Here is a 23694-nt window from a genome sequence, read left to right on the forward strand (position 1 = left end):
TTCTTTAGGTTTTTTTCCCATTTTAGTTTGATCTAAATTTAAGATTACCAAGAGCTAAAGCCAGGAGTGAATCTGATCTATTTATCTATGTAGTCTGTGGAGCCAGGACACAGAGGTACCCAGAAGACTGGCAACTGATCATATTTAACCAGTAGGCTTTGATTTTTATGACTGGGGTGCCAGGTTTTCTTGGGGGAAAGAGGGACAAACAAAAAAATAGAGCTCTTCTGCCAGATTCTTCTCCAAAATATTTAGTCCTCAGGAATGTCTGTGGTATTTGAAATATTTTGAATATTCAGGTTAAACAAGATTCAAGGATCCAGAAGATTTAAAATGCTACCATTGAAATCCTTAAGGTCATAAAAGCCTGGATGCTTATCAGTTTGTTGGGAAACTGTGATCTGTGTGATACTTAGGAGATGCAGCAGGATTTCTGTTAATTGTACATATGAGTACTAAATGGAATAAGAAACTTGTTTTATCCCAGTCTTCACAGAGATGGATTTGACTGTGCTTTAGAATTTTTCATGAGAAAAGAAAAAAAATAGGTGAAGGAATGCATTTCTGAGGTACAGGTCTTTACAAGAAGTTAAGTCATGAAGCAGACAAATGATATTGATATACAGGAATTTATTATGCAGATGAAGGAAAAATGAGGAAGGTTATTTTAAATGATCAGTTCCTATTCGTACTAGTATCATTTAAGCAGCTAAAACCTATGGGAGGAAAAATATTTAGTAAATCACAAGTAGCAAAACTAATCAACACAACTTTACTATAACATGTTATATCCTGCAGACCTTTGAGACCCACATTGATTCTGAATGCAAAAGAACTATGGGATTAAGCATATTTTCTGAAATAAATTTAAATGGCTCTCTTTCTCCTGTGTATTTTTTTCTGAAGTACAGCCTTGAATCAGAGCTGGACTCAAAGAGAAAAAGGGGGGAATCTAGATTAGTTGCATGAAGGGATTGTTTGACATGTGTATCATTCAGCTCTAGAAAGGCATTGCACTGTGGTCACAAAAGGTTTGTTACTGAAAATTTCTGTGTACGAAGGTGGACAAGAATCCCCCTTAATCATATCATGGCTCAGCTGTCAGAGTTACAATGAGCTTAATTCACGTTGAACTTAAGTTACTTAGCGTTGCAAACCATATTTCTTTTTTGAACTCTCATATCAAATGCTGTGTTTATTTTTTTAAAGCACAACTCAAAGTCAAAATTAATTTAATAATTGTATGGGTTTATTGATATTTAATGACTATCCCAAGTGCTTAACAATGGAAAACTTGTTCTTTAACTCAATGTTGTAAATGGGTACATCAGTGAACACATTCTCATGCACTGTTTTTAAAAATCATTCTTACTAATGTCTGAAATATAATTTAAAAACAAAACAAAAATGAATAGATCAGGTACTAATGTTGCAATTTAAACCTATTTGAATTTTCTAATGTCCTTCAATTTTTCATAATTTTTAAAGGTAAGATTTTTACATGTATTTTAATCTTGCTGAATTTATCTGCCTAATAATAATAATAATAAAAAAATTAAATTTAACTTGATTTTTTTAAAAAGTCTTTAAAGATGTGGTGGGGAATAGTTGTCATTTCTGGCTTTCTTGAAGGTCTAGAACTCTATTATAAGAAACCCATTTTTTCCTGTCATGTCTTCTTTCATTGTCCCACTTCCTTTTTACCTTAGTCTTGCTGGCCTGTTCTTGTCAGATGTCCTACTTCTGAGAAATTTCAATCCATTACATTTTTTCCTTCCTATAGTCAGCCCTCCACACAGAGGAAAAAGCATTCCATGGCAGCCACTGGCTGACTCATGTTCCTATGAACTGTGGATCATTCTTATTCTGAAAAAGATCTCATTGACGCCAGTAAAAGGTTGCTTGTGTACACACCGAATGAAGCCAGTGGAGTTTTTTGTTCCAAGTAAAGTATGTTATAGGATTTCTTTGGCCCTATAGAAATTGTTCTTGCCCGTCAACATTAAGATTTTAATGCACTCATTTAACCATAAGTCCTTACTCAGAACATAGTCTATGAAGTGGGGAATAACCTCTATTTCTACTGAAACCATATCTTTTATATCACATGCAATATAGATGTAGTAGCAGACTCTCTGTAAGTGTTCAGGTCTGGGCTGACAGAGAAATTTAGCAGTTCACAGAGAAATTTAGGTCTTTAAGTCCCATTGAAACACCTCCTGAGTGTCCTTCAGGACCTCATACTCCTTTCCTACACAGAGAAAAATAGGCACACTGCAACAGACCAAAAATATACTAAATTTGCTGCAGAATTTCTATGACTGCGTTTATGAGATTTAGCTGGTTTGGTGAAGAAGAGTGTGGATTATTGTGTTGAGAAAAGGTTCCAATGGATAAGCAGAATGCCTTGCTAACTGATCTTAAAAAATAAATTGTTTTTGTAGTGAGCTTGACTTAATTACTTTTGTTTCTGTTCTCCCCAAACCAGCAGGTCTGCTTCCCTGTCCTGTGAGTGTAAACTTCCCCTAGGCTTAAACAAGTGGGAGAACTTGCAGGAAAGGGACCTATCCTTTAGGTTAAGAAATTGGGAAAACAACTGACCTGTGTGACCCCAGCCTACATTAGTCATCAGTTTATTATTAATAAACAGATCAAAAATAGTTGTTTTGTTAGTATTTCTGTCTCTTTAGATTTAGGTGGGCTTTGTTGTTTGTGTGTTTTTGTTGTTTATATTACCTCAGCTGCTCTTTATCAATTTTTCTTAGATCCTGATCTGAACATGATTCAAATTTTATGTTTATGAACCTGTATTCATACAAGTACAGAACTGGCTATTGGTACTTTTTGGTGGTGCTGATATGAATTATGAGAACTGGGAATGTACTTAAAGGTAACTTAATGTCTGTGAGTGACTCCAGGCCACCATGGTACATTGTTTAAAATTGTTCGATAAATGACTAACAGAGCATGTTTCCACTATTTTATCTTTTCCTTCTAGTTTATCAGAGTGACCAATTTTACATGGCAGGCATCTGAGGTGGGACAGGGAAACTGGTACATCAGTGTGTGTCAGCTCGTGCTTAATTAGGTCTTTCTACAATGGGGAATAGGAATTTCCCACAATCGATCTGTTACATGGAAGGAAAATAGTACTGGAAATGACTTTCCAGGAAGGTGATAAGGAATCAGGCCAGTAAAGCTGCTCTTAAATAATTTTTCTTTGTTTTACCTGTTGCCCCAAATAAGCAGCAAGACTCCTAAATGTTCATCGTTATAGTTACAGATATGAACCTAAATCCAAATTGCTGTTTTCCTTACAGCTGGACAGATATGACAGCTGGACAGATATGATTTTTACAAATACCCTTTAAGATTAGGTCCATGCTTTATTATATGTGAATCCTTGTGGGATTATAGCTAGTCTGTTGCTATAGTGCCTCTCACCTGTTCCAGAAAATCAGCAGTAACTAGATGATGATGGAGAGGATAGCTGTGGTCAGCAAGTAATTCATACAGACTGGCAGCATTTCCAAGCAACAGTTATGCAGTAAGAATTATCGAACACACGAGATTTACCAGTCATATTGCTTGCACTATGAAAGCGTCTGCTGTTGACTGGGTGGAGCATCTTGCCAGGTGTTAGTCAAATATATTTTCTTCCTTAGCATGTCTTTACATTGAAAAAGATTCCAGCATCTGTTTCAGAAAGTCAAAAAAATATGAAGCCACGTTAGGTTATTTGTATGTGGGATTTTAAAGCAGTATTGTAAACTGTGCAGAGCAATTGCTGACTCTTGGACTGCCATTTATTCAAAACATTTACTGGAGCACTGCTCATCTACTGAACTTCTGTTTATGGTAGCGTTACTTCAGTATGCTGGGGGCTTACTCTGATTTTCTACAATATTATAATGAAGTCTGTAAAAGATACACTCTTTTTATGCCTATCTGACTGAAGAGTTTTTATAAAAACAATACATGAAGTCAGAAAGTGACTATAGCTGAAGAAAATGAAAAAGCAGAACAATGGCACTTGTTTACTGTCACTCCTAACACCATCAAACTGAGCTGGCCCTTTCTACTAGAGTTTGGCCCAACCCATCTGACCTGTACAATTTTTCAGTAGCCAGGGAAGTTGGACAAAGACTTTGTGTGAATCCTATTCCTCTCTGCACTGTGTGAGTGATAAGAGTTTTCCTCCAAAACACACTTTACTGGATAATTCTATTATCCATCAACACGGAACAATGGAACTGCACTTGCCAGAATTTACATTGTGGGTAATTATTTCTGCTTTCATTTAAATTAGTTTCTAAGCTTCTGTTTTCTTCTGGCAACAGGCCCAAGTCTTTGGTAACTGGACACAAGCCTTCACATATCCTTAATTAACAGCTCTTCCTCTTTCTAAATTTTACTTCCCTTTTTTTCTATCTACTCACTCTTAGTTTTTTTAAAACTACTTGTATTACATCCTTTCAGCATCAATTTCTTATAATTTCCTCCTTTATTTTTTTCTATTTACTGGGTTTCTAGTGCTAACACATCTTTTACTACTGCAAGGTTTATTGAAGTAACACTGTGTGCTTGTGTGACTGACATATTGTGCCATGTCCTCCTGAAGTCAGACCTAGAGTCTGATCAGAATGTTTTAACTCATGGCACTGAGTTCACTCAAGGTCTCATGTCCCAGACAAATTACACATGCCTTCTAACTGATTTGGGTAAACAAATACTCTGAGGAACATCTGAGATATCTTTTTCATAGGATTTAACTTTTTTGACCTTCCAGAACCTCAGGCAATTGGATGTATGACTATTCTCCACTTTACTAAAGATAAATCGCTCTCTTTTCAAATATATATGTGTACACACACGCGCATTTATTTATTTGTAGCTAAATAAGGTCATAAAAAAACCCAAAAATCTAGGATGTTTTAACTATTTCATTGACTTTTCAGATTGTTTTTAAGCTGTTTTTTAAACTTTAAAGGCAACACTGATAGTGAACGGTTCCAAATGGTAAAACAGAAAATCCCCTTCAAATATAACCGGCCCGTAGAGGAGTGGCTGCAGGAAAAAGGTAACAGTCATTAAAACTTTCATTTTAAACCCATTTGATTCTAAACCCTCATTTTTAAAGCCTGCAAATAAATGTTTCTTAAATGATAATCGCCTGCTGCATAAATGACTGCTTTAATTTTCATTATAATTTGTGTCAGCTTCCACCTGCCATATGTTGATAAATCATGCTATAATACATTGCTATTAAAATGCAGTTAAAGGGACGAAATTCTAAGCTTGCTATCATAGTAATGACAAACAAACAAGCAAAAATTCAGGAGACGTTTTCTAAAAAAAACCACACAAAGAGGAGTGAATAACAACAACATGTATTATGGCAATTTAACCACTGCATGTTTTTCCTATTTCGATTTGTTTTTAAACTATATTTATATGTTTATTATCAAAATTTTCTTTAAAAATTTTCAAACATAGTTGTTAAACCACTTCCTGTAAGTTTTTCTCACTAGTCTGATTAGCCACTATGGCTATGTTTTCCTAATTGTATTAAGAGAATTAAAAGATTTTTAAAAATGTTGTAAAGAAAACATTTTTTAACATTTTCATTTAAACTACAGTGAGGGAGACAGAGAAAGATGATTGTTCTGTTGCTTTTATGCTATGTTTTGAGTACAGTTTGAACACTCCAATGATACATTTGTCTAAGTTATGGGTAAAATTCTTCCCTAACTGAATCTCAGGCAGCGCTACTTAATTTTGTGGGTTTGCCTGGGTTGGCCTCAGCAAACGACTTGTTAACGTGCATAAGTCCAGCTGGCTTGAGTGAGAATTCTGCATACACTCCATGACCTATTGAAATGGGACTTGTGTCAGAACAGTAATGGTTTTTTTGCAGGAATTTGGAGGGAAAAAAAAAAGATCTTGGATGTAGAGCTCATTCCAAAGCCTGTTGAGGGTAACAGAATAACTCTTACTGATTTCAGCAGGGTTTGGGCTGGACTTCTGGTAATACAGTGAACTTTAAGTCAGGAAGATCACCCTCTATACTAAAAGTGATATTAAAAAAAAAAAAAAAAAAAAAAACAAAAAACCAACTCTATAAATAACTCCTTGCCTTGAAGTCTAGAAAAAGCAGAACACAATCTTCTCTTGTTTCCTTTTAAGAAAGTACTGCTGATAAAAAAGAGTGACCTTTGAGCTCAGATCTTGCGTTTTCTGTGCTGACTTAGACTATGGTTATTAACAAATTTTTCAGAGGGAAAACCAATGTTTTGTAGGATTGGAAAAATATAATTTATGTTCTGTTTCAAACTTCTGTCTTCAGCTGAATTAACTAATTGATTTAGCCAATATGAATTAAGTTAAGGTCACAAAGGATGTGGCTTACTACAGTCAAAATACTTTTATGTGAAGGGTCTGATCCTGCAAAGTGTTGTGCACTCAGTTCCCATTGACTTCAGTGAGAGCTGACAGTGTTGCCCACTTTTCAGGTATGCTCTAGAATGGTATAATGTTTATAACTGAAGCTAAAGTATTTGTAAAAGTAAGACAAAATATTTGTGCAACTAAAACAGAAATATTTTTTGACCACCGGAGTTTTGTGGAACAGTTAATTCAGCTAAATTGTAAATAAATTTTAAGATAAAGGTATACAGAAAATGCTTATTGAGTCTCAGTGGGTTGCCCTGTTAATTTACAAGATCAAACTAAAATAAATAAATAAAGTTTAACGCTAAAAAGTGGATAATTTTGGTAAGTTTGAATTGCTAAAGTCCCTTTAACACTAAAGACGATGATTGCCTCAGTTTTGTTAAAACAGATGCATGTCTAATTCCTTGATGCATTTCATGTGCTTGAGAAACCCACCTTTGTTTCCTTTTTGGTTTTGTTGTTTTGGATTTTTTTTTTCCTTTTTGGTTTTCCACCGAATCTTTTATTTCACTGCTTCTCCAAGATTGAGCTTATAAGCATGCCAAGGCACTTTCATTTGTAAGCCATCCTGAAGTTTTGAACTGAAGTCTACTTTTTGTGGATATTGATGCTCGTGAAAAGACAGTCACACATGCAGAAGGGTCTAAAAGAGACAATATTTGAGCATTCAAACACTTTCAAAGCACTGGATGTTTTCAGGATAGAAGGGTAGAGCCATGTTTTTACTAAAGTGAAAGGAAATTCAGTCTTTACACTTTGTGTTGGGAATGACATTGTGCAGTCTAGCATCTGAGACAATATAGCTTTGTTCCTTCGTTCCATATTAGATACACATTTTCAGCAACTTAGGTACCACTCAAATTAAAAAATAATGAGTAATTTACCTAGCTGTTCACCAAGCTGCTCATCCATCTGGTCATCCATCCAGCATGGAAACCTTCTGTCAGAAGACTTTATAAAGATGATGAGTGAAAGGGTATCTTGCTATCAAAATGGAACAAGATGAACTGATGGATGGAGGAATAGATAGATCCATCAAAGAGACAGCATATAGAATAGCTGTCTTGTCCATATGAGTTCTTGTCTTGAGTGAGGTAAGATGAAACACTTTTCAACTGACATTTTTGAATGCCATAAATTTGGTCTTCCTTTGGTACTACTGTTACATTATTCATAATAATGAAATAGTTCATTCTTGGAAAACAAATATAACACAACATCTTTCTGAAGTGGCATCATTACTGGTTTTGGTGGTCTTTTTAATTTTATAAATTGGTTTAAAATATTTTTTAGAGGAACCCAGGTTTACAATCTTGAATTATATGAGTAATAAGCAAAACATTAAACACTATTAACTTCACTGAGATTATGTATGTGAGTAAAAAAAGAAGTATTAATGCTGAATTGTTCAATTTAAGTACTTATAAAACTGGCAGATTTCCTTAGCAGAATACATGGTGTCTGCTAAGGCATAGATGTTACCTATTCTGCAACTGGATGGACTAATAAAGACCCAGAAGCATCTCATCAAAAGGACTGATCCTGGAAGTCCTTAATTCTGCAAATCTCTCTTACTTATATGTGAGGTCTCATTGATGTGAGTGACTGTACTTTTGAAGCAAGAACTATTAGTGTGAATTAGGATTTGCAAAGTCAGGCCCCAAATCTCTTCTAGTGTTATGGAAAAGTTACATTTCACTGAGATTTCTCCATAATATTTTTAATTGGTATTCAGTTTTCCAAATGAAGAAGTCAATGAGAGAGCAAACAAAGAAACAAGAGCTTGAACTATTCAGAATATTTACAAAACACCTTCAGAAACTTAAAATATGCTCTTCATTTTTCTCCAGTATGACACTAAAATAGCAGTAGGAAGAGTTCTCTGTGGAAAAGGACTGTAAGTCTGCACCCCTTACACACCTAGTAGAATTTACTAATGTAAATAGTTCCTCAATAAAATTCAGTGGCCACATAAATTTTACTTGGGGGAAGTAATGACTTAAGATCCATATTATCAAAAGAATGATTAGGAGACCTACAGTGCCAGAATTAAGTGTATATTCTCTCAACAGTTTTATGTCATTACATATGCATTTCCCTGTTGTCTTTATTCATGCACGTGTACACCATCATAAAGAATGAGGAATGACAGGTTGTAGGTGACTCCAACACGTGATTGTTCTTTTAGCAAATACAGTTCTAGTCCCAGTGCTGTCTCCAGCATTAACCATATGGTGAAGTGAATGAATCCTGGACTGGAAGACCACTTAACAAACAAGGAAGACCCCAAAACCCACAATCGAAGTTCCTTTTTTACTGGAGTGGGGCCACGTCCTTGGTGTACACTTTTTTTCAGTGTTGGAAGATGCAGATGAAGGCCCAGAAGTGGAGACATGATTTTTTTTTCAGCCTTATTATACTAACTCCTCATTCTAGACAGTAAAGCAAGAGATATGACAGACATGTCTAAAGCTGTGCTATGAGAATAGATGACATCCTGAGCAGAGTTGTAATCCTTCAGTAAAAGTGAGGGAACCCCTTTTCTATCCTGGCTTGGGGAGCTCTCCTAGCTGGAATGGCAAAAATTCTCCTTCCTCCTCATCACCCACCCCCTTTCCTTTTGGTAAAAAAGATACACTATTGATTCAAGGGGAGAAAGGAATGAAAATGGAAATGGAAAACTTTGAATGGTCAGTACCTTCCTTCCATTTTCTGGGATAGTATCTCAAGATTAGTGAAACTCCCTGTTTTTTAGTCATCTCACCTCTGCCTTTTGGCACTCTATCATGAGTGAGGTGGGAAGGAGGGAACAGTAGCAAGTGAAATGTCTTGGTACATAGGGGCAGGGACAGTACGGAAAGAAATATAGTACTAGAGGGGGGGAAGACATGAGGAGAAAGGAAAATGGTGTAGTAAAGAACTGGCAGCATATCCACTAAAAAATCCAAAGCACAACAGGACAGGGAAGAAAAGGGAACTCCGAGGACATGGTATATGACAAGAGTTTGGCCTTCTACAGTGTACACCGCCATTTCTGCTAGCTCAGATAGAAGCTGGGCTGAGAGGGCTGAATATTTTGACATTTTTACTGGATCCTATTTTCCTCATAGAGAAGAGGAAAGGCTCTGTTTTTACATGCTGAGGATGTGTGGCTTCAGTGCATGATTGCTGATGTTTTAATAGACATACATTGCCTCTGGTAAGTTTAAAACCTCCTGAGATGCAGAATATCGCATCAGGTGTTTCAACACTTTCCAGGGGAAGGATACCCTCCATTTTTATTTCTCATTTCTTCATCAATGCAGTTACTCCACCCTGATGAAGTCCTAGTGTTTCATTTCCAAGCCTGTGGGTGAGGAGCACAAGGGATGTGCAGCCCACCTCCACATGTCCGTATGTTACACCTTTCCATACACTTTTGCTTAGTTAGCTAGGGCCCTTTGGGGACAGGAACTCCTTTCAGATACATTTCTTCTCTTGTCCCCATTCTCTTTCCCATGGTCCATCCTGTTACCATAAGATGATGCAACACCGCATCACCACTTGACTTCGAGACCCGTCACGACGACCACCAAAATTGGTGAGCTCCCCCTCATATTTTGATCTACTCTAACCACTGGCTGTGAAGGAATGAGCAGTGGGTTATAGGCTATGTTTTGCTACATGGTGGCATTTTGCACCTCTCATCAGGGTTGACTAGAGAGAGAAAGTGTTGAGTGAGAACTGGGGAGTGGGAATGGGATGGGGACATGTGTTGCAAACTTCATAAAAATGGGAAAAGACAGTAGATATTTGAATGATGATTGACTTGTTGCTGCACTGATAACCCTTCTGAGCTCTGCCCAGTCTGGTTCTCTGTTAATTCAAGAGATTCCAGGTGGCATGCCCCTAATCTTCTGAGGAACAGTGAAATTATAGGCACTGCCTTTGCACTGCGTGAAGCAATTTATTTCTCAACGTAGTCAACCTAGTGCAGCCTGGGACATAAACAGTATTTATAGAGCAGTCCAGGCTGAATATGATTTAACTATCCTGCAAAACCAGGTGAATTGGCAATTGTTACTAGATTCATTTTTAATAAATACATTTTTCATTACATATGATATTAGACCACTCCTAACACTCAAGGTGTGACCTTGAATAAACCACTTAACCTGCCTACATTTGAATTTCACTGTCTGTAAAGGGGAGTCACATGTAGGGCATTCTGGGGCTTAACCATCTGAAGCACTATGTTATTCTTGCTATTTCAAAAACTTTGCTCTTTCAGAGACATCACAAATGTTTGCATTTGGTGTTTCTTGTGTTTAGATTTGTGAATCTTCACAACACAAAATTTACAGGTGGAAGATCACGACTGATCCTGGCTTAAGATTCCTACACAATCCTTATATTACCATCAATTTTTTCTGATGTTTTACTGTCCTCAAGCCACCCCTTAAGGTTTTTGCATTATTAGAAGTGCCTTTATGAGTTAATCCTGTCCTTTGGCCAGTTAAAATACAAGGTTTATTTATGGGCTAAACCTTGATAGGTACTGCAATCTGAACTGATAGTAGAAATACAGCCACGTATTGAAGCCTTATTTGTAGTTTAAAATGGGTCCAACTCTAAAAGAGTTCCAATTTCTGAGTCACAGCTTCTCCAGAGTTTTGATACGTCAATGAATGCTGAAGTATAAAGTTCAGTTTTAGCTATTCTTGCTTTCAGGCTAATCTTCCTTACTAATGAGATTTAGGCAGTACACTTCCATACTGTATTTCTACAGTCATCATAAACACTACCAGGAATGAATCTACTTCTTTGTTGTCCATCATTTCTGGCCAGGACTCAGTGTAAGATGCAAAGTGAAGGAAATGTCTGGCAATAATGTTATTCACCCCCCTTCACTAGGACGACAGTTAACGATCTTCAACACCCAGGCGCAAATAGCCATAGGAGGGAAGGACAGAGGGCGTCTCTTCCAAGGCCAGCTCTCCGGTCTCTATTACAATGGCTTGAAAGTGCTGAACATGGCAGCAGAGAACAACCCCAACATTAAAATCAATGGAAGTGTCCGACTTGTTGGGGAAGTCCCTTCCATCTTGGGAACAACACCCACAACCTCCGTGCCACCAGAAATGTCTACTACAGTCATGGAAACCACAACTACAATGGCCACCACTACAACCCGAAAAAATCGGTCGCCACCCAGCATCCAGGTGAGTCAATTAGTCTTCTGCATTTCCTTGGGTTCCTATTTAGTCTTCTGTTTCACTGCTCACTTGTAAGTTAATGGGAGCCATGTTCTCTGAATCATGCTCCATTGAACTCTTTATTTTAGTAATGTTGTATAGGGTAAATCATCACAAAATATTGTCTTCCTGTGTTGGTGAGCAAACAGCTGGATGAATTATTATGGCACATGTACACATTCTGTTCTAGTGCAACCCCATTTATGTAAGTAGGATTGCCCCAATGTGAACGAGAACATGATTTTAGCTATGTTTCTGCAGTTCCATATGTGGGGAAATGTGTTCCTAAGAGAGTTACAAAGCTTAATGAGGGGTGGGTGTATGGTTATTTATTATTATGACTGTATCTACTGATGCAACAGTGAAGTTCATAATGGGGAGAAAAGCAATGGAGTGTTACTTCCAGGTAGAGCCATTTTTCATTTTCCTTTTATAGCCTTCCTGTAGAAAATTTTAAAGGAACGCTATCAAGATCAGTTTCTTGCAAAATGTAGATGTTCCAGCACAGAACGGTTCCAATGTCTTTGGTAAAACTCATTCCTACAAAAAAAAATGAATTTCAGATATTCTGGCTTAATTATGCCAATGTAGTGTTTTCAGTTCTAAAAATGCAATGGTTTTAGAACCACTTGTGTGGTAGAATATGGTACTGATTAAAAATAAACACCTTAAATGGGCTATCCTTGTCTGTGCAAAGAAAAGAATCATGTAAATAACCAGCAGTGGAACAGATTTTGAAAATTATTTATTTCAGTAGCCTACTATCATGTTATCAACTAGGATCAAACATTTGGTTTACAGTCTTTATTTATATCAGAACCTAATCCTGTAGAAATCAACATACTTTCATTGACATCAGTATACACTGGCTGAGACACTGGTAAGTGATTATTGATCAGAGTGTACCTTTATTAAACCTTCGGAGAAAGGTATGTTGTATAGTTGGAGAAGAAATTTAAATTATTCCATCTGCTTCCCTGAAGCAATTTCTGCTGCTTGGGACAGAAGACCTTAATGAAATCAAGGACTTAGAAGTCTGTAATCATACAAGTTGCATGCTTGCTTTCTGACTGCTTCTGAAGGTTTAATCGGATTGTGTTTGTATATACATGACCATTCTCATTATTTTTTATCTAGTCTTGGTCACTTAGGATAAGAAAACACAAAAATCATCCTCTGAATTGTGTAAGAGATCAGGCCACACCTGGAGTATTGTGTCCAATTCTGGGCTCCTCAGTACAAAAGAGAGATGGAGCTACTGGAGAGTGCAGCAAAGGGCCTCTAAGATGGTTAAGGGACTGGAGCGTCTCTCCTATGAGAAAAGGCTGAGAGAGCTGGGACTGTTCAGCTGGGAGAAGAGAAGGCTCAGGGGGGATCTTATCAATGTGTACAAATAGCCGAAGGGAGGGTATAAAGAAAACGGTGGTGCCCAGTGACAGGACCAGAGGCAATGGACACAAACTGAAACACAGGAGTTTCCCTCTAAACATCAGGAAACATTTTTTTACCGTGAGAGTTACCGAGCACAGGCACATGTTGCCTAGAGAAGTTGTGGAGTGTCCATGCTTGTAAATATTCAAAAGGTGTCTGTACATGGTCCTGGGCAACCAGCTCTAGGTAGCTTTGCTTGAGCAGAGGATTTGGACCAGATGACTTCCAGAGGTCCCTTGCAACCACAACCATTCTGTGATTCTGTGAGGTACATCTGGCTGCAGTGGAATTTACAACTATCAGACTAATTAATTCCAAGCCAAGGTTTAACATTGCCCCCCTTGGTAGTCTGTAACTCCAGCTGGCAGCAGGACTGAGATTGAGTTATTAGCCTCAAACTCCAATAGGTGATTTATAAAGTCTCAGCTAAATGAGGGGCAATTACCCCAGGTTTGGTCACTATTTGTCATAAACTTTGAAAGAATTACAGTTCCTTCTCAGTGGCTAGCTCTAATTTTAGATAAAATCTTTGTACAATTACATCTCCAGAAGAATAAATTCTGTGGTCCTGATCCTGCTCTTGTTAGTTTATTAGAGATTTTCTATAATTTATAAAGTCAGCAGAACTGTGTTTAGCTATAGGACTGTAGCAGAGAGTAGCACTGGATCTTTATGTGCTGCGTCAAGCTGGAAGTGACCCTGGCTTACTTGAAGAGGAGCTCTTCCGGAAAGCTTCCTGCCTAGCCTACATGGCAGTTCACTCAGCCTGTAGAGACCTGTGTGCTGAAAGAGCATCAAAAAGATTTAATAAAATGTCAAAGTGCTTCTAAAAACATGTAAGAGCAGTGATTTCCTGCATACACATGCACCACAACAAATGACCTCATCTCAGCTGATATTAAAGCAATAAGTCTTTGACACTTCATGCTACCCACTGAAAGAAAGATAAAGGTCAATATGTACCTCCATTACAACTTTCAGCATTTCAATATCAGGCCACTTTATTGCTGTCGCAGCACAGATGGCTCACCTTTCTTCCATACTCTTGGTAGAATTTGATTCTGTCAGCTTAAGTTGCGTTATTTGGGTGGTGAAAGTGAGAAGAAATTGTCTTTTTCTGTTTGGGCAGTATCTCCAGCTGTGGTTTTCAGATGTCTAATGGTTATTTCATCTTGCTTGTGTTCAACATCACCATTGTCAAGCCTGCTTACAATTTCGGATCTAAGTGGTGGAAAAATCTAATAGAACAAGTTTGTTCTTTGGGGAATGTAAAATATACCTACCTAAGGCTATGAGTGGTACAAATACAGTTAGCTATTACCTTGCTCCAGCTTTCTCTTCTCTTTTCTGTTCAGAAATAAACAGGTTTTCTTCACTTTCAACACTATTCACAGTTTAGCCTCTTCTCTCACCATTCTGATCAGCACAATTCAAGCATTTCTTTCTCACTTCTTAGATTTAATCAGAATCTTTCTGCTTCCTGGTACCATCCACAAGGCAACAGCAGGTTATTTTTCCAATCCCATGAACTGGAAACCTCCTTTCATCATGATGCGTGCCAAAAAGTTGTCAGAGGTTAGGCTGTTGATGGTCTAAGGCAGCTGTTTATCAAGCCAATCAATATTGTCACATTTTTTATTTTACTATCCGTTTTTCTGTATCCATCTGTGATACCTTGTTTTGTGCTTAGGTTTCAGACTCCTTGGGTTCAAAATGTACTTTTTATTCCGCACATGTACGCTATTTAGTTCAGAAGGGTTCTGGCCCATTGTAGAAATACCAAGCATGATACAAGTAAAAGTAAAGCATCTAATGCAAAATAGCAAGAATCAGGATAAAGAATTATTATTCTTACTGTATTAGAACTATCTGTGCTATTTGTATTACTCATTTTCATATATAAGTAACTAAAACTTCTCCTTTTTGGAATGCATATAAAGCTTGTGCAGAATATCAAATCTGTAATCCCAGTGATACAAAATCCAGGGAAATTTCAGTAGGATTTAGATTTACACATCACTTGTTTAGGAAATACAGAAGAGCATGATAACTGCAAAGATTTCTTCAGCTCATAACGTACACCAAGATACCTCCTGCAGTTAGATAGTCTGAGTACCGCCAGAAGTATTTTAGAGCACAGTTAGACTAAACAGCTGGGAAAATTAAGTGCTTTAAAAATACATGGTATATGCATAGAGCAATGACATGCTTTTCAATTTGTGAAGATCTCAGACATGGGATCTAGTCTTGGACAAACAACCAAGACAAAGGGAATTGAGTGAAAAATATTACTGGAAATACCTCGTGGCAATGGTATTAGGATTTACAATCTCTGTAACTTCATTTTGTTTTAAAATTTATAATAACATTTCTGCAAGGCAGTGAAACTCAGATCAGTGGAGGACAGGCAGGATTTGAGTGAGAAACACTTGAGATGTATGACTGTATGCTATACTGATAGGAACATTTCTGTGATTCAAATATCCTTCAAAGAGGCCTTGAAGGAAGATAACAAGAGCTGACCTTTTTCTGTTAGCTGAAAATAAGGGAGAAAAAGGAGTTTCGATTCGTGTTGATTTCAGTGAGTTGCAAATGGTGCTTGTGCTCTGCTGCCCCTGAGTAGAAATGCTGATTTGACTTTCTCACGTGTAGTTTTGTTCTGGATTTAAGTACAGTCTGTTCAGAAGTGACATGTGTTGTACTAAATTCCTGCTGCTGGTCTCAGGGCCCCGACACACCAGACTCTCCTTCGATAATAATATTCTCTCTGGGATTTCTGCTTTGCCACGTTACCGTATGAAGGCCTCAAAGACAAGCCGTTAGCTTTTGTGTGTTGTACAGTAGCATGCTGTGCAGGCTGCTATTAGATGAGAGTCACTGTACTGTGCCACATCGTATTCTTGCAAGGCTGCCATGTTTCTCACAGGGTTACTTCATTAGCAATTGTTAAAGGCCCTGGAATCCCATGTGTCTCTCTTTCTTGATTTAAAGCACAGCTTCAATTATTAGCAAAGTAGTTCAGGGATTTCTGGGTTTGGGAGACTTCTGTGAAAAAGAGTTAAAGTGACACTCATACTCTTGGCTTCTGCTTCCATGTCAGCTGCTTATATGCTCAGAATTTATTTAGTCAGTCACTGCTCAAAGCTTTTTAGGAGCCTCTCCATATGCTCTCATGTGGCACATTCTGTCCAGTTCACAGATGGGTCATTCAGTTTTCAAATGATTTGTGTAAAGATATCTTTGAAGTTAATTACTAAGTAAAGCTAGTCTAGAAAAGCATGCATGGTGATACATGAGTCTTCCGTTGAAAACGTGTTCGGTTCAGTGAATCCAAGATATGATTCCAGCTGGTGTGGGTCCGTAAGGACGACTGCTCCAGATAAGTTCCAGAGGCCCTAGGGCCCACTGACCTGGGGCAGGCCCCTAATATGTCTGCCCTATGACATGGATGCCTGGGGTCCCAAGACCAAAATCACAGAAAGTTTTCTGTTAAAAAGAGATCAGGACACTTCTGGGAGGACAGATGGACTTCTGGTTATGCATTCCATGAGGAAAGAGAAACCGTGTGCTCTGTTACATATCCAGTGCATGCCTCAGCCTCTTGAGATGAGGATAATGACACTTGCCAAACTGTTCAAACTGTAGCTTGGAGATGACGAGAATAAATTATTGTGGACGTTTTCAGCTATGATCTTAGAGCCATAGAATGACAGTGTATGATACATAATATGCAGATTGTTCTCTCTAAAGAATAGAAGAGGGGATCTGCCCATTATCCTTATGGAGAGTCCAGCCCATCGACATGGCTCAGAATAAGGTTCTCAACCTTTTCTTTTAACCATTAGGCTTCCCAGCCTTTAACTGTGTTTTCTATTGAAGGTCCAATAACCTTGATTAATGTCTTTCCATAACATGCAGCTCCAGGCTAAATCCTTTCTTACAGTGCATATCACAAAGGAAAATAGCACAGAAGATTTGTCAGTCTAATTAGACTTTCACTGTCAGCTAAGACAAATAAAATTGTCTCACCCTTGGTCTTGCCTAGGTACTTTCTTTTACACTCATAGATAATAACTTGGGGAGGGGAAGAAATTGGCCTTTAGTTTTTGCTTCTTATAAGTCACTAGTGACATTTTCATCCCAAGACTGCAAAGCTCTAATGAAAAAAGAGCTTTTGATGAGTCTCTGCTTTAAAGACAGACTTCACTGCCCCATTGGTACTGCTGAGAATTACGCAGTCTGGCACTCATCCTTCCTTTTCTGCTTGTTCCTCAACTAATTTTTCTTAAAGAGACCAAAGCCCCTGACCTGTACCATCTTTCAGAGTGGAATCCTTTCTCCTGCACTACAGTCCTGTTGAGTGAGATGGTAAAGTTGAATTGCTGAAATTAAATTCACAAAATGGCATTTACTTATTCACAGTCACATCTCTTCTGTGATGATTAAATGGTAACATGGTTTGGGCAGAGAAATAAAGCAGAATTTGGAAGCAAGAATCCAAATGTGGGATAGAAAATTTTCATGCAAACCATTGTTTATGTAGCTTACAGAGTGATTAATTCAATAATACCAAATGACCTCTAAATACTTCACAAGTATGTAGCATAGAAATAGATTTAGTGCACACTGAAATACAGAATCTTTTGCATGTAATGTAATAGCTACCTAGCCAGAAACATGTATATGATATGGTAATGTTCTATATGGGAAAGAGATAAAAATATTTTCCAAGTTTTAACTGAGTATTAGACGGGGGAGTGCTGTGGTGTGTTTAAATTATATTTATTGATGTACCATTCAGGATACTCAGATTACTTATAAAACTCATATAATCTAAAATATAATCCTATATTTTCATCATTTCATTAACTTTCTGCAGAAGACAGGTGTGCTGCATTTCTGGAAGTGCCATAGTGAATGAGGAGTTCAGTACCCATCCAAAAAGAGAATGTGATTTTACTGTAATATTATTTTTCCAGCCTACGCTCCCAGGTGCTGACAAGTAGTGATGATGGAAATAAGCCTTGTATTTCTGCTAAGCACAATTACAGTAATAATGTTGTAATGTGTAAAACAGCCCATGCATATGCTGGTGTACTCTGTCATTTGTTGACATTATCACTAGTGATATTTGAACATTTAACTTAGTAACCACTGTCGGCTCCAAATGGAGACTACCCTTTCATGACTCCAGAGGAGGGATCTGTTTACATGGGTGTGGCAAACTTGAGTGCCACAAGTTGACACATAGTATGGTTTCTCAAAATAAAGATTACACTCGTTCTTTGGATAACCTGTTTTTATATAGTAGAGTTGTCAAGTAGTCACTTCAGCCACTCCTCTGTGTGTTCTGCTGGGACCCACATTGTCTTTTGATTTCTTCAGTCCAATAGTTTACGGAAGGCCCAAGTTAGCTAATTCATTTCTATAAAGGTTGAATTTACATTGCCTTTAATCTGGCAATCATTTAGGATTTGCAGCAAAATCTCAGCTGGTGTTTTTGACATGTACCCAGTTCTGTTCTACTGTGAATTCTGGACATAAAAATTTGGCCCAGTATATGAAGGGGGGGCTGGTCTAGCACGTTTCTAGAATTTCAGCACTTTTTTAGATTTTCTCTGATGAATTTTTTTATCTTGATCAAGAACTTATTGAAATACTTGCTTGATTTTAGGTGACCAAAAAACATGCCCTTCTCTGTAATAAAAAGATAAGAAGCTGTAATAACAGCTGTAGTAAACTGATACCTACCTTCTTCAGACAGGCAGGCAGGCATACATTTCTCAGAAAGTACCCTTAATAACATCAGTATGTACATTTTTTTCAGGGCATAGTATCCCTTTGTGTATTTAGGCATGTAATTTGCCCTGCCAAAAAGGATTCCTGAAAGTCACGTGGAAGATTATTTTCAAAATCTGATTAATACAGTATTCAGGAACCAAAGCTACTATAGCTGACCATATATTTGATCACAAGCCAAATGAAAGAATAGGACAAGTGTATTGTTCTAGGATGGTTGTGCAGCAACAATATATGATGAAGAGATCCAATACTGCAAAAGCAACTGCTTAGAAATAAATGGAGTACAATCAATGTTTATAGCTCAAATATAGTTGGAGGATTGGCTCACGTTTTGTTATAGCATATCTGCTCTGCTCACTATTTATATACTTCAGGGAAATGCCTAGAAATTGTAGACATTTCCAAAATACTTCCAGAACATATAGTTCCATTTTATTTGTTTGGGGTTTTTTACAAGACTGGCTGAGAGGTGGGAATGTACCTTTTACCTTTCCTAGCTCATATTTGAATGAATGTGCAGAAATTAGAAACACATCCATGCTGTTGTGACAGACCCGCTTTCTGAAACCATCTAATTAATGCTTTGCATTTTCTGTAGCATGATGGTGTTGTTAACTAGCAGAAACAGAAGTTTCTTTTTCATCTGTGGGATGAGTTGTCACTGATTTGCAAGATATGTCTGTCATGGTACAGCTCTTAAAAGTAGCGATTAGCAAGACAGCCTATACAACCACCAATTCTTTCTCTCCTCCCTTAGATGGCATATGAGTAGGTGGGATGTTGTTAATTTTGATTGCAAAATTACTTCTATTATATTCTGAAAGATAAGAATTTGTTTCCACAAAATTTCAACTGAAGAATAAAGCAAAAGGAGTGAGGAATTGGATTTCATTGGTATTGCATGGGATGCGAATGCTCCCCTTCTTTCTTATAGCGTGTTTTTGGAGAAAATTTGGTCTGTGGCTTTTCACCCTTATTACTCATGAAGGGACCCTCTTCCCTAACAATTGCTTTGAGAGTTTTCCACTGGTGCTGTGTTGCCCATTTTGCTGTGTCTGAGATCGGGCGTGCTAAGGAAATAGATTTGTGGGTAAGGACACTTCCAGGGAATACTAGTAGTTTATTAGGAGGTGTGAACGAGAGAGTAGGAGACATTGGGAATGCTCTAATGGCTAAACATATGAAAGTGGGTAGAGAAAGGATGAATACCGAGGTGCAGACAAGGAACTAAGATCCAGAGGACAAGATACAGCTATCTTATAGAGATATGGGAATGAAACGGCAAGATTTAAAGATGGAGAGTGACATGGCTAGTGGTTCTAGCAACTCTGTTTTGGATAGACAGAGGTTTGGAGAAGAGAGAAACTCATACCCATAAGACTTAGTAACCACTCTTCTACTTTTTAATTGCTGCTTTGTTCCACACTCCATCTTCCCCAGCGATAAAGGGAACTCTTTTTTTTTTTTCCAAACTGGCAGGGACTCAGTTCAGTAGAACTGCTGGCAGTGAGATCTGAGGACTCATGGCTTCTTCCACAGCAGTTCAAAGTCAGGCAGATCTGGACTCTCACACACTTGTACTAAGATCATCTAAAAAGCACCTCTACCTCTCACTTGCAACAGCTCTTTTCCAATAACTGTTTCGGAGCAGGAAAATTCATTCTTAGGGTAAAAAGAGTCAGGTCAGGTAAGGAGAAAAAGCTACTATATGTTGTGTTCATCTAACATCCAAGCATTAGCCTCAGTGCCCAACCCATACACAGAGATTTGCACAAATAGCTTGAATTTAACTTGGTCATAATGTCCTATTTTTTCCTGAAGGATGACCTCCAGTGAAAGTATAAGGACATGAATGATTTTAATCTGTGGTAACAATGGAGAACCAGTCCTGACTGACTCCAGCAGAATAAATATACAAAATGACAGATTATCCTGCTGCCTCCCTCCCTGCTGCCTGAGCATACGCGTGCATACTCAGTAGCACACAGCAAAATTCAAAATGGTCTTTATCTTTTATCTGTTGCCCCAGTGATTAATGCTGCTCTTGCTGGGAGACTAATCGAACGGGGGGAAATATGGAGAAAGAAATATGTATTTCTTAGACTATCGTTATCACTGTTATTATTATTCCTTTAATATATTTTCCTCCTGTTAGAAGAACTTAATGTACTGACACAGCAGGAAGTGAGAGGTGAGAGCAGATTTGATGGCAAGAAGATGAATGGGGCAGGCCACAGCAAGTGGAACACAGGCATTTTGCAGAAGGAGGTGAGCTGCCGAGCTGCTTTGAGGTTGCGGCATTTTAGCTAGAAAACCAAGCAGCCATAGCAGGCTGAATACAGGTCTTGAACCAGGAGCTGATGGTTTCTAAGCCCTACTCAATTCACTCAACAGCTGTCAACAAACCTCCTCTCTAAATGGTTCTTTACTTTCCCTGTGTAGTAAAATAAGGATACACTGGTCCTTGGTCTGTCTCACAGCCAAATTTACAGACACTATTCTGGTAGTATGGGTAATACTTTGTAAATTCCCTCAGGTGTTGTATTCCCTTTCCCTCCTGCCTGGTCCTTGGCCTAGGTCTTTCATAGTGTTACTACAACCCTGAAGTTCCAGTTTAATCCTACAGCATAGAGCAGAAAATTTAATCTGCTGTGGTAAAACCAGAAATGGATGCTTCAAATGGATATGACTTAGTTTTAAGTTGGAGGCCTGTCTTATGAGTGAGTAGGAATGGACTCCAATTGTCCTGTTTCCTCAGGATCTTAAGAAAAAAGACTTAAAGACATGGTAATAAAGAGGTCACACCTTATTTTGTTTTCCCTTTGAGGAGAGGAATATAGAAAGGAGTACCTTTAATAAAGGAATAGACTTGTTTGGGATTAAGGATCATGTTACCTCTCTCCTTATTTCAGCATTCTGGCTGTTTTAACAAGTGTGACTACTCATTTTCCTAAATATACTCTTGTTGTGGTGAGATGATGATGAACAAAAAAACCAAATTAGATAGAAATAGAAAGAGAAGCAATGATACCTAGACTATAGAAGCATTTTTTGGTAGGATCAGTATTCCCTGGGATCTGATTTATTACTCTTTGCTGTGGATATATTTGCGTTATGTCCTCTTCCTTCACAAAGTAGGCTCAAGGCTTTCAAATATGTTTAGGGTCCAAATCTTAAGCATAATTATCTTTGCTCCCGATTGATTATATTTAGGCAGCAGTTAATCCTGTTGTTCTGCGCTAGAGCAATGCTGTGTGTTTGTATTAACACTTATATTAGCATGTGGGTCTCTAGTGCCCAGGTTTGTTTCATTGTTATAGGCATAACCTCCTTAGAGGTATTCATAGAAAAGCAAGTTAAAACTGATTCTGTACACCTGATACATGCAACTCCTCCACCCACATTAGTCCCATATATGTTTCACAGTTTACATATACTACTTAAATTGTCCTTTCACTGCCTAATGCATTGCCATTTACTCCATCACACTTTAGACTTATGTAATGAACTGAAGTTGTTTTTAAGCTTGTGAGCAATGGTTGTTCAGGTGACTGCTGCTGTCACCTGCTTGTCTTGAGATTTAGCAATTTGTGAAAATGAAATTTAGAAATGTAGATATGCTAGGCAGGTCAGATATACAGCCTGCTCTTCTGGAGTTCCTGAAGGCATTCAGTTTTAACAGCACCAGAGGAGAATCTATGCAGGAGAGTTTATGGTCTTGCTCCAGAGCCAGGAGGGCAGCTGGCCCTCTGTCTAACAAAGCTGTGTGCAGGTGCTGGGGATCAGCCATCAGGTAAGATTTGCAGCTGCTAGACATAAGAGTGCCAGGGTGGAAAGGACGGGTAGATGGGAGGGAGAAGGGTTGTGTATATGCCTCAGAACTACTGCAGTGGGAGCTTCTCCTGTAGAAGACGTATTCCACCCCCATATCTGACTAATTCTGAGGTATTGTTGCTTGCCTGAAGATGAATCGTTCTTTGGTGCTCAGATGGCTGATTACATGTTGTCCTTCTGTTTATGGACTCAAGCACAGCAGAGAAATTTCTGCTTGCTTGGCTGTAGCATTTGTGGCCCTGGCAAGAAGCCAAAACCACTTACAATCTGCTGTGAAAAGGCTTGGTGTCTCTCTGGCTGCCTCTCAGCTAATGTCTGATGCTTGCAAGTTGTTTGTTTTGTCCTTTCTTAACTGAAGCCATGGGAATGGTGTTAGCTTCTGCTCTATGTGATTCCTGGAGGGAAGGAAGGGAAGAAGTTGGCAAGAACTGGAAAGGAGGGCAAGAGCCTGGCTGTGGATTGCTAAGGACCAGGATCTTCAATGTTCACTTTGGCCTTAGGAAATGCTGTAGCAATTGGAATGAGTTGCAGCCGTGCAGTCTGCGCCTTGCTCTTTTTATGATAGTTTGTTGCACAGTTCCAGCCAGGTCCCTGGATCAGACTCTGAGTCTGAATTTGCCCTCTCATTTCCACAAGACCAGATTTTCTTCCATGAGGCTTGGGAAGCTCTTCTGTTGCAACTCTTGGGAGGGATTTATGCTCTTCTGTTTACTAATTGTAGTGGTAGACACTAGGTATCAAAGGCAGCCATAGAATTAGTAAGTTCAATGGCATCGGGACTTCTGCTGGGAGGGGAGAAATAGGGTGAAAGGAGGGCAATGTTATCACCTTCCCTGAGAGAGCTGCAGATTGAACAGGGCAGAGGGTGTAAATAACACCAAGAACAATTCTAGAGGCAAAGAGAGGTAATGGCACAGACTGGCTGTCCCTCTGCTTCTGT

General features: G+C 38.3%; 1 protein-coding gene across 8 annotated transcripts in view; it reads left to right on the plus strand.

The window, feature by feature from the left end:
- Nucleotides 1–23694, plus strand: part of NRXN3 (neurexin 3) — a 1036119-nt gene that overhangs the window by 912813 nt on the left and 99612 nt on the right. For 4 of the 8 annotated variants that reach the window (XM_074868522.1, XM_074868525.1, XM_074868523.1 and 1 more), the window contains exons 4-5: nt 4991–5080; nt 11347–11654. In XM_074868522.1, the coding sequence (XP_074724623.1) occupies nt 4991–5080; nt 11347–11654 (398 nt within the window). Of the gene's footprint in view, nt 1–4990; nt 5081–9973; nt 10034–11346; nt 11655–23694 lie in introns of all 8 variants that reach the window. The other 4 variants (XM_074868527.1, XM_074868524.1, XM_074868528.1 and 1 more) reach the window with 2 other exon arrangements.

Source organism: Strix uralensis, chromosome 4 (assembly GCF_047716275.1).
Source record: "Strix uralensis isolate ZFMK-TIS-50842 chromosome 4, bStrUra1, whole genome shotgun sequence".
In the NCBI taxonomy this organism is placed as follows: Eukaryota; Metazoa; Chordata; class Aves; order Strigiformes; family Strigidae; genus Strix; species Strix uralensis.